Source organism: Bufo gargarizans, chromosome 4 (genome assembly GCF_014858855.1).
Source record: "Bufo gargarizans isolate SCDJY-AF-19 chromosome 4, ASM1485885v1, whole genome shotgun sequence".
Taxonomy (NCBI): Eukaryota; Metazoa; Chordata; class Amphibia; order Anura; family Bufonidae; genus Bufo; species Bufo gargarizans.
In genome coordinates this window covers 37,720,037-37,736,978 of record NC_058083.1, presented here as the reverse complement: position 1 = coordinate 37,736,978, position 16,942 = coordinate 37,720,037, and the positions used below count along the sequence as shown (strand labels likewise).

Genomic DNA, 16,942 nt, shown 5'->3' with positions numbered 1-16,942 from the left:
CCCATTTTAATTTATTTTTTTATTTTATTTTTTATGTAAAACTAGGAAAGAGGGCCATTTAAATTTTCAATACATTTGAAGTTTTTATATTATTTTTTTTTACCCTTTTTTTTTTTTTTTGTCCCCTAAGGGATTTATTGATTGTTTATACCACAGACACAGCCTCTGTAGAGCCTCATCTCATTGTTCTCCAGCAGGAAGCCTCCTCCTGTAATACCTCAGTATTTGAATGTGTATTCATTTATTCAGGTTTAGGGTATGCAGGAACTTGTGGTACTGCAGTGTTCCAGGATGCCACTCTTTAATTCTAGTCCATTCACCTTTGATTCATCTTCTGGCTCCCAACATCTAAACTAAGTACCATCAGTAGACAAAAGATGGTGAGGGACATCACCAGCTGTGCCCATCCATTCACAAACACTATTAAAGGGAGTGTTGCAGACTACTACTTCCTGCAAGTCTAAAAGTTATGGCAATTATAGTCTACACCTAGATCAACTAAAAAATTTGGGAGCTGCATATTGATATTTATCCCTGACATATTCTGTGACAATCTGTTTAAACAGTCTCAACAAGCACAGAATACATAGTTCCTAAATCACACTTTTGTTTGAAGTCACGCAACCTAAACCACACCACTTCTATTTTGGGGGAAAAAAGTGGCAACTAGGAAACATTTTGGAAATAAGGTGTCCATCCAAGTTCTATTTAAATCTCCAGTCTGATTGTCAGACCATTACACAATTTCTTTAAAATTTTTCATTGAGACTACAGTAATTTTGGGCAATACTAAATTGACACAATTGCAGAGTAGTATCTAATCCGGTCATACTTGCTTTAGGCCCCTTTCACACGGGCGTCAATTCCGTGCGGTTGCAATGCGTGAGGTGAACGCATTGCATCCGCAGTGAATCCGGACCCATTCACTTCAATGGGGCTGTTCAGATGAGAGGTGATTTTTACGCATCACTTGTGCGTTGCTTGAAAATCGCATCTTCTATATTCTGCGTTTTTCACGCAACGCAGGCCCTATAGAAATGAATGTGTCTGCGTGAAAATCGCAGGCATCCGCAAGCAAGTGCGGATGTGGTGCGATTTTCACGCATGTTTGCTAGGAGATGATGTAAGTAAATTGATAAAAGTCAATTTACTGTATTATTTTCCCCTATAACATGGTTATAAGGGAAAACAATAGCATTCTTAATATAGAATGCTTACTAAAATGTGGCTTGAGGGGTAAAATAAACAAAAAATTAACTCACCTCATCCTGTTGTTCGCGCAGCCGGAATCTTCTTCTTTCAGGACCTGCCAAAGGACCTTTGATGACGTAATCACACTCACCACGTGGTGAGCGTGGTGACATCAGCGCAGGTCCTGCTGAATGAAGATAGAAATCTTCTATCTTCATTCAGCAGGACCTGCGCTGATGTCACCACGCTCACCACGTGGTGAGCGCGATTACGTCATCAAAGGTCCTTTGGCAAGTCCTGAAAGAAAAATAAAGAATAAGATGCCGGCTGCGATGAGGGAAGTTTTTTTTATATTTTTTAGCCACATGTTAGTAAGCATTCTATATTAAGAATGCTATTATTTTCCCTTATAACCATGTTATAAGGGAAAATAATAAAATCTACAGAACACCGATCCCAAGCACGAACTTCAGTGAAGAAGTTCGGGTCTGGGTACCACAGTCAGTTTTTTATCACGCGCGTGCAAAAGGCATTGCACCCGCACGATAAAAACTGAACATTGGAACGCAATCGCAGTCAAAACTGACTGCAATTGCGTACCTACTTGCACAATTTTCCATGATCGCAGGCGCAATGCATCCGGACACAATCGTCTGCAAGGGGCCTTAGAGCAACTTGTCGTTGCTTTAGAGTACCAAGAACATGTTGGAGTCTGACACCAATATGGTATACACTGGAAATCGAACATGTGTGTTGGACTAAACAGCCACTAGTTGTTATACTTTAATGTTGAAACCATACAATTCAGAAAGTGAAACCCTTTTACCAATGATACTATAAGCTGAATAGAGTGGTCATCTGGACTTTCATGATGTGGTTGCTCCCATCTAAACATTACCTATTGAGAAGGGTATGAAGGCCTCATTGTTTTTGAAATGTCCTTTAGGGTCAAGAAAGTGTTCTGGATAAAACTCATCAGGTTTCTCAAAGTAAGTTTTTTCTCTGACTACAGAATGCAGCAATGGGATGACAGCAGTGCCCTGGAGGGAAAAAACAGTTATGACATATAAATGTTATAGAAAAAATATATAATTTAAAAATCACCAAAATCTGCAAGTAAAACAACTTCCATGATACAACGGCACATAAGGTTATGCAGTGACCTGCACGGGAGGAATAAGGTGGAGAGGATGGAAGCCGTAGTCTAGCGCTCATGATGGTGGGGATCCTGCTTCATCACTCTCTGAAGTAGGGGTACTCAAACTGCCACTGGGTACACCCCTGCCAGATGGAACGCTGTGATCAGCCTTTTGATGAGGTGTAAGAGAGGGGTCTGAGGGCTGGCGGATAATTCAGAAAGGCTAGTTTAGTAATACAATTAACTTTACTGAAAGTCTCTGCAGTCTCCAAATACATTTGCTTGTAAATGTAGGTTTAGTTTCTTTAAGGCCTCTTTCACGCGAGCATGTGTAGTATAGAGGATCTGTCAGCTCTCATGTGTGGTGTAGTATAGAGGATCTGTCAGCTCTCCTGTGTAGTATAGAGGATCTGTCAGCTCTCCTGTGTGGTGTAGTATAGAGGATCTGTCAGCTCTCATGTGTGGTGTAGTATAGAGGATCTGTCAGCTCTCCTGTGTGTTGTAGTATAGAGGATCTGTCGGCTCTCCTGTGTGGTGTAGTATAGAGGATCTGTCAGCTCTCCTGTGTGGTGTAGTATAGAGGATCTGTCAGCTCTCATGTGTGGTGTAGTATAGAGGATCTGTCAGCTCTCCTGTGTGGTGTAGTATAGAGGATCTGTCAGCTCTCCTGTGTGGTGTAGTATAGAGGATCTGTCAGCTCTCCTGTGTGGTGTAGTATAGAGGATCTGTCAGCTCTCATGTGTGGTGTAGTATAGAGGATCTGTCAGCTCTCATGTGTGGTGTAGTATAGAGGATCTGTCAGCTCTCCTGTGTGGTGTAGTATAGAGGATCTGTCAGCTCTCCTGTGTGGTGTAGTATAGTGGATCTGTCAGCTCTCCTGTGTGGTGTAGTATAGAGGATCTGTCGGCTCTCCTGTGTGTTGTAGTATAGAGGATCTGTCGGCTCTCCTGTGTGGTGTAGTATAGAGGATCTGTCGGCTCTCCTGTGTGTTGTAGTATAGAGGATCTGTCGGCTCTCCTGTGTGGTGTAGTATAGAGGATCTGTCAGCTCTCCTGTGTGGTGTAGTATAGAGGATCTGTCAGCTCTCATGTGTGGTGTAGTATAGAGGATCTGTCAGCTCTCCTGTGTGGTGTAGTATAGAGGATCTGTCCGCTTTCCTGTGTGGTATAGTATAGAGGATCTGACAGATCTTTGGTGTGGTGTAGTATAGAGGATCTGTCAGCTCTCCTGTGTGTTGTAGTATAGAGGATCTGTCTGCTCTACTATGTGTTGTAGTATGGAGGATCTGTCAGCTCTCCTGTATGGTGTAGAATGAAGTATCTGTCGGCTCTTCTGTGTGGTGTAGTATAGAGGATCTGTTGGCTCTCCTGTGTATTGTAGTATAGAGGATCTGTCAGCTCTCCTGTGTGGTGTAGTATAGAGGATCTGTCAGCTCTCCTGTGTGGTGTAGTATAGAGGTTCTGTCAGCTCTCCTGTGTGGTGTAGTATAGTGGATCTGTCAGCCCTCCTGTGTGGTGTAGTATAGTAAATCTGTCCGCTTTCCTGAGTGGTGTAGTATAGAGGATCTGTCAGCTCTCCTGTGTAGTGTAGTACAGAGGATCTGTCAGCTCTCCTGTGTGGTGTAGTATAGAGGATCTGTCAGCTTTCCTGTGTGGTGTAGTATAGAGGATCTGTCAGATCTCCTGTATATTGTAGTATAGAGGATATGTCAGCTCTCCTGTGTGATGTAGTATAGAGGATCTGTCAGCTCTCCTGTGTGGTGTAGTATAGAGGATCTGTCGGCTCTCCTGTGTGGTGTAGTATAGAGGATCTGTCAGCTCTCATGTGTGGTGTAGTATAGAGGATCTGACAGATCTTTGGTGTGGTGTAGTATAGAGGATCTATCGGCTCTCCTGTGCAGGCTCGGACTGGCCCACAAGGGTACAGATAAATCCCCCGGTGGGCCCCTGAGCAAGGTGGGCCCTTGTCTCCCACCCCTTGCATAAGTGGCACATAACACCGTAAACTTACTGCACTATATACATATATTAAATGTACAGCACCTCAACCAGCCTATGTTCAAATAAAAATCTTGATAGATTATTAAAGGGGTTGTCCGAGTTATTTTTTTGTTCTTTGTATGTTTCTAACTAATAAAATGTAACAGCTTTACCATGCACTTACTGCATCTGTAGTTGCTCCTTTCTCAGATTTCCCTGAGGGTCACATGACCTGTGATGTCAGCTTCTCTCCCTGCTCTGATAATGTTTCCTGCATAAGCCTGAGAGATCAGATATGAGTCTTTACACAAGAAGTCACAGTGCTGGCCACACCCCCTACACTGCTGCTGCTTATTGTTCTCTCCCTGCATTCTTAACCACTTCAGCAGCACAGACTCAGGTCTGAAGGCTTTACTGAGTAGCTGCAGGCAGTGAGGAGACAAATGCTGGACACATAAGCGGACAGAGGAGTTCTGCAGAGGATTGCACAACAAGTAGGGGGAAGATACTGTGTGCATCAGCAGTGTCATTGTACAGCTGGGACCTGTAGTCCTACACATATAACATGCTGCTCCCAGCAGTCAGACATGTCACTCAGGGCAGACTTATTCACTCCATTTGCAGAGCAGGGGGAGGGGCAGATATTGTTGTTATTGCAAGTAAACAAAGTGCCAGAAGAGAACCAGGGAAATGAGGAAATATAATTATTATTATTTTTATACCTAAAACTTGCTTAGCTCAGTTATATATTGCTGCCCATCAGATTTACAGTGCTATATATTTTTTTTTCCATAACTGACAACCCCTTTAAAGAAACTACCCAGTTTATTTTTATAGATACAATCAGAGCTGAGATGACTTCTAGATTTAGAGGAAAGCTAGCCAGTATCCCCTTTACCCAGGACCTACCTTCTCAAAGTTGCTGCAGGGACCCCCATATTCAATAATCTGGTAGCATCTTGCTGCTTTGTAAGCAGGTAATATTTGAATGTATCCATATGGTGGGCCCACAAAATAAATTCTACTGGTGGGCTCTAGGCCCCCCAGTCAGACACTGCCTCCTGTGTGGTGTAGTACAGAGGATCTGTCAGCTCTCCTGTATGGTGTAGTATAGAGGATATGTCAGCTCTCCTGTGCGGTGTAGTACAGAGGATCTGTCAGCTCTCCTGTGTGGTGTAGTACAGAGGATCTGCCAGCTCTCCTGTGTGGTGTAGTATGGAGGATCTGTCAGCTCTCCTGTGTGGTGTAGTATAGAGGATCTGTCAGCTCTCCTGTGTGGTGTAGTACAGAGGATCTGTCAGCTCTGCTGTGTGGTGTAGTATAGAGGATCTGTCAGCTCTCCTGTGTGGTGTAGTATAGAGGATCTGTCAGCTCTCCTGTGTGCTGTAGTATAGAAGATGTGTCGGCTCTCCTGTGTGGTGTAGTATAGAGGATCTGTCAGCTCTCCTCTGTGGTGTAGTATAGAGGATCTGTCAGCTCTCCTGTGTGGTGTAGTATAGAAGATCTTTCAGCTCTCCTCTGTGGTGTAGAATAGAGGATGTGTCGGCTCTCCTGTGCGGTGTAGTATAGAGGATCTGTCAGCTCTCCTGTGTGGTGTAGTATAGAGGTTCTGTCAGCTATCCTGTGTGGTGTAGTAGAAAGGATCTGTCAGCTCTCCTGTGGGGTGTAGTATAGAGGATCTGTCAGCTCTCCTGTGTGGTGTAGTATAGAGGATCTTTCAGCTCTCCTGTGTGGTGTAGTACAGAGGATCTGTCGACTCTCCTGTGTGGTGTAGTACAGAGGATCTGTCGTCTCTCCTGTCATGGTAGGGAGTGGGGGAAACTCCCCACCGTATTATATGGGCTGATACTAAGCCTGGACACAGTGAAAAGGCGCAGGTCACCTACTACAGCCGCCCTAATCCTTACCCTGATCTCCTGACCATATGAGCGCCCCCTAAAGGTGGGAGGGCTCATACACTGGAACCTGGATACTGCTGACCCTAACGGTCCCTTGCATAGGGGTCAGGAATAGGAGACAACCGGTTCCTCAAGGACATAGACGAACCAGAGTCTCCAATGGCCTAGTAACAGATGGAAGAAAGATAGACAGAGCAGCAACTGAACGGCAGGTAAGCACCAGGTAAAACAACAACACATCAGAACAACAAACACTTACCTGCCGCAGCAAAGATGGAACAACGACAACCAAACAACCTGGAACCACCTGCAAACACCGGATTCAAGCTGGCTCCAGGCAAGGCTGCTCCTAAACTTTAAGTTCACCCCACCGGGAAACCAATGGGGCCCCCTTCTAGAGGCATAGACAGACAATGGGATGTCTAGCAACCATCCCAGGCATAACACCAAACATACGAGACATAGTACACCAAACAAGACATTACCACACACCCATAATATAAACCCACACCAAACACAACAACACATAAGGGTAGGAGATAGAACATAGAAACAAGGGGGTGACATTGATGTTCAACTAGGATGGCCCTAAGACTGGACAGATGGAATCCAGAAACATCAACACTCCAACCCACACACCAAGGCTGGAGAAAAAACTCAAACTCAGGCTCAAAACACAAGGATAATTAGAGCCTAGAGACCACACCACGTTCCACACCAAGGAATACATTAACCCCATGACCACCAGACAGAAGGGGGAAACAACTTAAAGGGTAAGTGCGCACACAAGCATAAAAAGCAACAGGTGCAAGCGTGGCAACAGTGTCATTGCACACACCAAAGGCCATGACATCTGTTTGGTGTACTATAGAGGATCTATAAGCTCTCCTATGTGGTGTAGTATAGAGGATCTGTCAGCTCTCCTGTGTGGTCTAGTATTAAGGATCTGTCAGCTATCCTGCATGGTATAGTATAGAGGCTGTGTCAGGCAATATAGCACTGCCAGGCTTTACATGAAACTGACAGGATCATAAGAATTGGAGCACCGCCAGGCTATACATGAAACAGGCTGGATCAGAAGCAGTGGAGCACTGCCAGGCTATACATGAAATAGGCTGGATCAGAAGCAGTGGAGCACTGCCAGGCTATACATGGAACAGAAAGGATCAAGACACAGAAGAGGTACAGAAGATCAGGCAAGGCATGGGCAAGGATACACCAACAACACTGCAATACCTGGCAACACCACACAGAAGGGCAGATGGCAAAACCCCCTGGGTCAGCAGCAAGAGGCTACACCCAGCAAGCATTGTCAGACTGGGGTGCCTAGGGCCCACCAGTAAAATATATTTTGGGGGCCAACTGTACGGATACATTCAAATATTAATTAATATACATTCAGCAGCAAGATGCTACCAGATAAATGAATATGGGGATCCCTGCAGCAACCTTAAGAAGGTAGATCCTGGGGAAAGGAAGATACTGTCACGGACGTACCGAGACATAAGATCATTCCCGTGACAGGTGGCAGGAGATCTGTGAGACTGGCAACACGTGGTTTGATCTGACATGTTTTCCTATTGGATCAAATGACATTTGTGTTGTTTCTGGTGCTTGCCAAACCTTCTATCCCCAGGTGTGGCTATTGTGGTCATTTTACCTTCTCTATTTATTGTTGTTTCTCCCACTATGCTTTTCAGTTTATAGTTTCTGTTGAACTTGCGGTTAGCTTGTGTTCGGTTTTTAGCTGAGTTCCTGGTGCTACCTAAGCTTCATTGAAGATAAGTGTTTCCTTTCCCTTTTTGTATTTTTTATATATATGCAGCCAGGTCCATAAATATTGGGACATCAACACAATTCTAACATTTTTGGCTCTATACACCACCACAATGAATTTGAAATGAAACAAACAAGATGTGCTTTAACTGCAGACTGTCAGCTTTAATTTGAGGGTATTTACATCAAAATCAGGTGAATGGTGCAGGAATTACAACAGTATGCATATGTGCCTCCCACTTGTTAAGGAACCAAATGTAATGGGACAGAATAATAATCATAAATCAAACTTTCACTTTTCAATACTTGGTTGCAAATCTTTTGCAGTCAATTACAGCCTGAAGTCTGGAACGCATACTGTAGACATCACCAGACACTGGGTTTCATCCCTGGTGATGCTCTGCCAGGCCTCTACTGCAACTGTCTTCAGTTCCTGCTTGTTCTTAGAGCATTTTCCTTTCAGTTTTGTCTTCAACAAGTGAAATGCATGCTCAGGTGAGAACTTGCAAAATCGCAGGGTGTTCAAATACTTCTGTTCCTCACTGTATTAGTGTTGATCGAGCATGCTCAGCCGAACACCAGTTCTACTCGAGCATCGCGATGCTCGGCACATCGCGGTGTTCATCCGAATACCGCGTGTGCTTGAGCGTGATGTTCAAGTCTCCTCCCCGCACGTTTGTTGGCTGCTACACAGCCAATAAACATGCAGGTAAGTACTGCCACTCACTGTAATGCCGTAGCCATGTTGGTTAGGCCTGATACACATGACCGTTCTGTTTTTTGCGGTCTGCAAATTGCGGATCAAAAAACACAGAAGCTGCCCGTGTGCCTTCCGCAATTTGCGGAACGGAATAGGCGCCCCATTGTAGAAAAGCCTATTTTTGTCCGCAAAAATGGACAAGAATAGGACATGTTATATATTATTTTTTTGTGGGGCCACGGAACAGAGCAACGGATGCGGACACCTCACGGAGTGCTATCCACATCTTTTGCAGCCCCATTGAAGTGAATGGGTCAGCACCCGAGCCACAAAAACTGCGGCTCGGATGAGGACCAGAACAACAGTCGTGTGCATGAGGCCTTACTGGCATTACAGTAACTGGCTGGCCGAAACGCGTCATCGGGTGCCATAAAGCACCAGATGACACGTGGTTTGGCCAGTCTTAGTCAAGGAGACATGTCTGTGAAGGTTCTCATTTATCCACTGTCATCTGATGTGATTTTGCTTATGTTCTCCACAAATGTGCATGTAAAACCATGTTAAATACCATTGCTCAAGTCATTTTCCTGGTATACCAGCAAGTGGCAGCATTTTTGGTAGAGATAGTTATGTCAGTTTAGAGTGAAACGATCCTGTTCTATTCTGCCCCCCTGCTGAAGAGAAGTGGAGGATTATGTCTTCCTGCAGCAAGGGAAGGAAAAAACAGTTAGAACCAGATTTTTAGTCACCCCCTGCATAGGGGAGACAGCAAGGACCAAGTCTCAGTCTGAGACTTAGTCATTTTTCCAGTCTGAGCTCCTTCAGCCTCAACTGGTGGAAGAAGCAGAATACTACAGACAACCTCCAGAGTTCCAGGAAAAAAGCATCCCCTGAGAAATCATCTGAGAGATAAGTCCAGAGACCTAGGAGAAGCCATTCCTCCTCAGCTAGTCTGTCCCCACAAAGCCAAAGTTATAGAAAAGCACAGAAGATTAGTTCCTGCCACAATTAAAGAGCTACAAAGCAGACAAATTATCCTGCAAGCTCACATTTAAAGTGCAGAAGTATTTATTCCTGCCAATGATTTTTAAAACCTGCTGGGACCAGTTCCAAAGCTGTATACTGCTTGAATACAAGTTATCTTCAGTAAAGAAACGTTTGAACTTCATCTAAAGGTCTGGATATAATTTCTGCTGCAAAATTCCTCTACTACTCCTACTATCACTACACTCAAATTTTTTGCAAGTGAGCCAAGACCCAGGAGTCCGGCCGTACCCAGGTAGGAGACATCGTTTACACAATTATCACCACCACCCTATAGAGACATTATAAGCCATTACACCACTCTGGCATTCCTAATCCGGGACGTGCGTTCTAACACCTTGGAAGGGCCCTGGGGTAGTACCCTGCGCACGCTGCAAGTGGTGTCATGACAAATACAGAACTTTAACAACCCGTATCCTGGCCATTGCATTAAGTGGCGTCACAAACAAGATTTACCTTTGTGCCTATAATACAGGCTATAGTAATTACCAAACCCCCAGAAAATAGACTTTTATTGCATGTACTTACTGCTGAAGAGTGTGGGTTTGCATCAGCTGCAGGACAGTGGCAGAGCAGGGATTAATTGTCCATCTTAGATACCTACACCCAGCAGAGGGGAGTGAACCAAACAGCCTGCCTCCACAGAGAAAGCATACCTATAGCAGCAGGAACTAAAGTGCTGAATACAAGTTCCCAGGAGGACAGAGAAATCGCTGCCTATACAGGAAGTGAAGTGGCAGCCATCTTGAAAAAGGGAAAATACAGTCTTTTCTGCCTTGGATGTTGGAGAAGCACCACTCCTTGGACCTGAGTGAGTACTGCTGTGAAATTAACATTGCTAAAGACTTTTAAGGGTTTTATCTGTCTGCCAAACCATACTCCCCGAAATTTAGCAGCTGCAGTGACTCTTAAAGGAGACACACACCAATTCTGCTGTGGTCGCCCATAGCAACCTGCATCTAAATTGCATTTTAGCTGACACTGACCTCTCTAGTCTGGTACAGGGTACCAAAAGCTATGTCTGACTGCAAAGTCCAGCCTTAGAGAGGGAAGATACTGATTCATCTAGAATTCTGGACGATAGCACTGGTTAAGATGGGCGGAAGTCTGAGCGGCATGTTACTTTGTCCGCCTAATGTATACCCTGCTGAAGATTTAATCCAGTGTAGATACCTTGGAGGATGGGAGACCACAGAACCGTCTCCTGTATTAAATCCAGTACAGTGGCTTCCCCAGCAACCAAATCAACTCTGGGTGCCGGTCATTTGCACTCCTACCCCCCTGGAGACTCAATTCGGCAAGGGTGATAACCCTGCACCACTAGTGCCCCTGCAAAGTCTACAGGTGATCAGTGCCACCGTAGCTACTCCTGTTGCCCCTGAGCCTCCAAATATAGTTGAAGCACCACCTGAGCCCGCCAAACGGGAGCACAGCCCTGATGTGCACAGGAAAAAGGAGTCCACTGATACTGCTCCATGCACTCCGGAACCACCACCGAATCCAGAGTTTCTTGCTATGAAAGACCAAGGGTCTATCCTTTATTGCTGTCTGGAGAATCTGTCACCTACCAGGAAAAGGCCAAGGCTTACAGAAGATCCACCAAAAGAGGTTGATCCCGCATTTCAAAGTTTTGCCACAGAAGCCCACCAGGAGATCGCAGATGAAGCTTCTGCTGGAGTTACAGCTGCAGAGAGCACCAGAGCTAGCAGTGACAGCGATGAGGATGTCGCACAGTTTAAAGAAGGACTTTTGTGCCCTCAAGTATGGGACCCAGGAGGAAGACTTTCAGCCCCTCTGTAGGAGACCTCATGCTGTGAGGAGAACCATCCATTAGACTATAGGAGAAAAGCCATGGACACACTGACTAGTAAGAAACATTGCCTACTGTTTATTGTTTACATTATTGGCTCCTTCATCCAACCTTCTTGTGCCTGGACTTCATGGACTCCATCTATCAGCCAAGCCATACCTCATGCGGATTACAACTATACCTCATGTTGGCTTACAATTGATTTTTTTTTTTTTTTTTGCTATGTGTTACAGTTCTGCAACGTTACAAGCCTGCACCCAAAGAAAAGACGCAAACGTGTACCTGAGGCCTTTGTGACCTATACTGTTCTAATCTTGCACTAATTTTGCATGGACTCTTTTACAGATGCCGCAATGGGAATTTATGCATTTTTTGTGAAACTGCACTTAACTTTTGCCTTTAGCCAGATCAGTAGCACCTTACTTCTGTTTGCCTTGATTTACAGCTTTGTTCTCTTTATACGGACCAGTGGCGGATCCGGGGGGGGGGGGGGGAACGGGACAATTGCCCCCCCCCCCCGAGCTGGCGGCGGTGGCAGCGGGGCACAGGGAGATGAGCGCTTCCATTGTGGAAGCGCTCATCTCCAGTCATCTGTATCGCCGTCCTCAGGACAGCGATACAGATGCCTGCCTGTGCTGCGGCAGGGAAGGGAGAGGCGTGTCCCTTTCCCTTCCTCTGATAGGCTGCCGGCCTAGTGCCTGCAGTCTATTAGAGGCCGGCGCAGGCGGCGAGATGACGTCATCGCGCCACCTGAGCCATACAGCGTGGGACACAGGCCAGAAGAGGCCTGCATCGCATCGCTGACATGTAGGTAAGTATGTGTGTTTTTTTTTTTTTTTTTCATTATATACAATACTTTTACTGGCACCTGGGGGCTGTTATTACTGGCAAAGGGGGGCTCTTATTACTGGGGGCTCTTATTACTGGCAAAGGGGGGCTCTTATTACTGGCAAAGGGGGGCTCTTATTACTGGGGGCTCTTATTACTGGCAAAGGGGGGCTGTTATTACTGGCAAAGGGGGGCTGTTATTACTGGCAAAGGGGGGCTGTTATTACTGGCAAAGGGGGGCTCTTATTACTGGGGGCTGTTATTACTGACACAGAGGGGCTCTTATTACTGGCTCAGAGGGGCTGTTATTACTGGGGGCTCTTATTACTGGCTCAGAGGGGCTGTTATTACTGGCACAGAGGGGCTCTTATTACTGGGGGCTCTTATTACTGGCTCAGAGGGGCTGTTATTACTGGCACAGAGGGGCTGTTATTACTGGGGGTTGTTATTACTGGCACATAGGGGCTCTTATTACTGGGGAATGTTATTACTGGCACAGAGGGGCTGTTATTACTGGGGGCTGTTATTACTGGCACAGGGGGGCTGTTATTACTGGGGGCTGCTATTACTGGCACAGGGGGCTATTATTACTGGCACATGATTGGGGGCACTATAGGGGCATCTACTGAGGCCACAAAGAAGGGGTATTTTATATGGGCTCTCTGTACAGTACAATTTTATACTGGGACACATTATGGTGTGTACTATGGGGAAGGGGGGAGAGGAGTACTATGGGGTCATCTACGGGGGGCACTAAGAAGGGGTATTTTATACTTGCAAATTATGGGGGACACTGAGGGCATCTACTGGAGCATTTTATACTGGTACATTATATGGGGGGCACTAGGAGGAAGGAGGGTGTGGAGCACTATGGGGTCATTTACTAGGGGCACTATATAGGGGTATTTTATACTGGCACATTATGGGGGCACTATGGGGACATTAGCTCAACTGGGGGCATTACAAGGGGGTATTTTTTGCACTGTTACATTATAAGGAGAATTATTTCTACTGGGGGGGGGGCATTATGGTGGGCTTTATTACTCCCCTATGGTATGAGCCCCCTAGTAGCAGCACCTGCCTCTCCCTGCTCTGCTATCCCTCTGCCCCTTCTCCAAATCCTTATTATGAAATCTTTCTCATTAGGATAAAACACATCAGCTCCGCCGAGCCCCCGGCCAAAGTGTGGAAGTGGCGTCCGAGATCCCCAAGGGCCAAGTAACTGTGAGTGTTCATGTGAAATATGATTGTTATACACATATAGCATACACTGTGTAGTCTGTTCTATAAGCACCATTGTTTTGTGGCGGCGGACAGAAAATAATCTGAAAGTGCCCCTCCCGAGACCAGGCTCTGGATCCGCCACTGATACGAACTGCCTCTGCGGACGCTTAATACTAATTGCCTACTCATAGTGCACCAGGTAGGACAAGTGGTAAGTCCCAGGCAGGTCCAGAAACTACAAGGGTAACCCCGCTGCTTCGGGAATGTCTAGGGGAGTCATATACCCCTCCTTCCTGTTTGTTATATGTGCCAGGAGTGGTAATAGGATTACTAAACCCCCCATCCTGGTGTGTCTTCCAGGAGTTTCATGGGATTATTATGCCCTCCTCTTATGACATTGCCAGAAGTATTGGGAGAAGCTGATACCTCCCCCTTCTGTGCCTTTGCCTAAGGTATGGCACCTCCACCTTAGAGCCATTTTAGTTACCGTTAGTCACCATAGTGATCATGCAATAAGCCTTATTCTCAGACTTTGGTGCAGAGAAGGGAATACAGGATGAAGCCACCCTTCCATTTGCGGGCATTTCATTACTGCAGAACGCATATGGAAAAAATAATTATAACTGGTGTGATATACCAGTCGCCCCCCCAAACAAAATGATAGAAGCTGGGTGTTATATACCAATAATATACTTTCTATATAGTGCATTTGGGTACAGCAGCATTTGTTTGCGGTTTTGCTGTGTTCCCTCTGCTGCACACAGTGACAAACGGTATTGGAAAAATTAATTATAACTGGTGTGATATACCAGTCACCCCCAAAAAACTGATAGAAGCGGGGTGTTATTCACCAATAATATACTTTCTTTATAGTGCATTTGGGTACAGCAGCATTTGTTTGCTGTTTTGCTGCGTTCCCTCTGCTACACACAGTGACAAATGGAATTGGAAAAAATAATTATAACTGGTGTGCACATGCGCTTACGTGAAAATTATATTGCCAATATTTCGCATTGAAAACAATAATGAATGGAGATAGCAAATTCGAATAATACTGTCGGAATATTTATGCTGTCTCCGATTGACAGTCTATATGATTTATGTGAATAAATTAAAATCGGTAATAAAGGAGATTCTAACTTATTATCATAAATATCAAGCTAAAACAAGCTCGTGATCTGCGTTGAATTGAAGACAAAACCCAGTTACAGACAAAATATATATGTAATTTATTAATACAATTTATAGTGCAAAATAATATATATAATAAAATTGGCGGTAATAAAATTCACTCAATGATATGCAAAATAGTGGTAAAGACAAAAATAATTGAGAACATATATATATATCTATATATACACAATTATGCCTTCTTATAATAATACCCCTCACTTATTTTAAAAGTCAATTTAATACTTGATTTCTCTCAGCCGACAAATGTCCGATTAAACCCAAATCTGGTTTATCTTTTATCTATATAAATATATATTATCAACCATACTGGTCTAGAACTGAATTCAGTTCCTGGGAGATAATACCGTATTTTCACTAGTATATTTTTAATCTCCCTGTATTGGATTAATTTTCAGGATGATGCTGCAGGTACACCCCAATCTTATTCCAAAACAGATACTATACACAAAGTATGGTTAATTGAATATATCTATAGATATGTATTATATTAATTAATTATCCTATAAAATATAGGTAAGGTTATACTATACCAAAATGTCAGCTAGCAGAAATCAGTTTCAATGGTTCTAAGATGGCTGCCTCCAATGACTGGCAAGATGGTCAAGATGATGTTCAGAGAGAGAGCTCGATCGACCCCTTCTGTCAGCCCATACCATCTTTTTATCCTATCTTAGAAAGGGCTTGGCCAAGTTTTATCATTAACTAGTGACCTCACTTTATAATTAATAGAACCATCCTCTAGGGAAAAATATACCCTAGATCTTTGTTACCCTAACACTAGATGGCACTAGTATTCCATACAAAAAAATCGAAGCATTCATTTATTTCTCTTATTCATATATAATAGCACTAACATGTAATCTAAGGTTTCAGACAAACCTTGAGAAGATCTTAAAGAGACAATGAGTTTTATACTTGGTCAACTAACTTGTGTATCCTTAAGTCTTTTGACCAGACTTGATTAAATCAAAATAAATATGGCTATCTCAATTCATTGTTCTTGGATGAGACAGGGTTTGTTCATGATTACCTGTGTCCACATCCATTCCAGGAAAGAAATAATTAATTTGTGTGTTCCACTGAGACAGATTCTAAACATGACAGAGGAGTTTATACCTCATTTCTAATCTTACAATTGAATATATCTATGAGGACTATACTCTTATATATATACTATATATTCAGCACACCTATTAAAATTGATTATATAAAATCAATCTACTCCTATATTGATTAATATAAAAATCACAAAGAAAGATTAGAGTCTTTCTATTTACTAAAATCATCAGAATTCAAATACATTGTCTTATCTAGGCCATCACATTTCATTAGACCTTGGGACATCTCCTTCTCACAAAACAGACTTAGGTAAACACTTTGGTATATATCGTAAACCTTAGGTTAGCAATTTCAGAGTAAAAAAAAATCCTGAATTCACTCTGCCTTAAAATAAGACAAAATGGTTGTCCCTTAGGCTCATGTCCATTCACTTATATAGGCCTTATAATTATGGACTTTATTCATACTCAATAGTTCTGACAAATCCCCCCCCTTCTTCCCACGTTAGTCAAGGATCCCCTTAAGACCTAACTGGGAGAAGGTCGGAAGAATTTTCATGTTCATCAATATTGTATCTGAGTCTTTTATCGCATCATAACGTCAATCCTGGAAAAGTATATTATCACAGAAATTCTGTGTCCAATGGTTTTAGCATGTGAGAAAAATGCAAAACTTGGCACCAATCATGCCATTATTGCTGTGACTTTGTTCTCATGCATAATGTACCAATTTGGTTCCTTTCCCAAGCTAAAATGGTGATATCCGATATCTTCATCCAATGAATGTCCTTGGATCCAGTTTCGCAAAGATTCCTGAAATATAATCTTCTTAGCCATCATTCACAATCCTGGGACATCTGAAGCACGACTGTAGATTCGGGTTGATGATTAGTTCCGTCTTTAATTGGACCTCCTGAATCAACACCATCTGCACGATATCTGTATCTTTGTTGTCATCATCATCGCCAGGAATCACGTCTGGTTCCGCCCGTCCTTTTTCTATAAAGGAAAATGAAAGTATGAATACAGTATATATATATATTTATTTATTTTTTCTTTTGATATACAGTTTCCCTAGCGTTGCTATGTAAAATGCTTTATA

General features: G+C 43.7%; 1 protein-coding gene across 2 annotated transcripts in view; it reads right to left on the bottom strand.

Annotated features, from left to right (window-relative positions):
* The window catches only part of LOC122935898 (cytochrome P450 2C14-like), a 188,686-nt gene that overhangs the window by 8,919 nt on the left and 162,825 nt on the right, over window positions 1-16,942 (bottom strand). For both annotated transcript variants that reach the window (XM_044291829.1, XM_044291828.1), the window contains exon 9: window positions 2,090-2,231. In XM_044291829.1, the coding sequence (XP_044147764.1) occupies window positions 2,090-2,231 (142 nt within the window). The remainder of the gene's footprint in view (window positions 1-2,089; window positions 2,232-16,942) is intronic.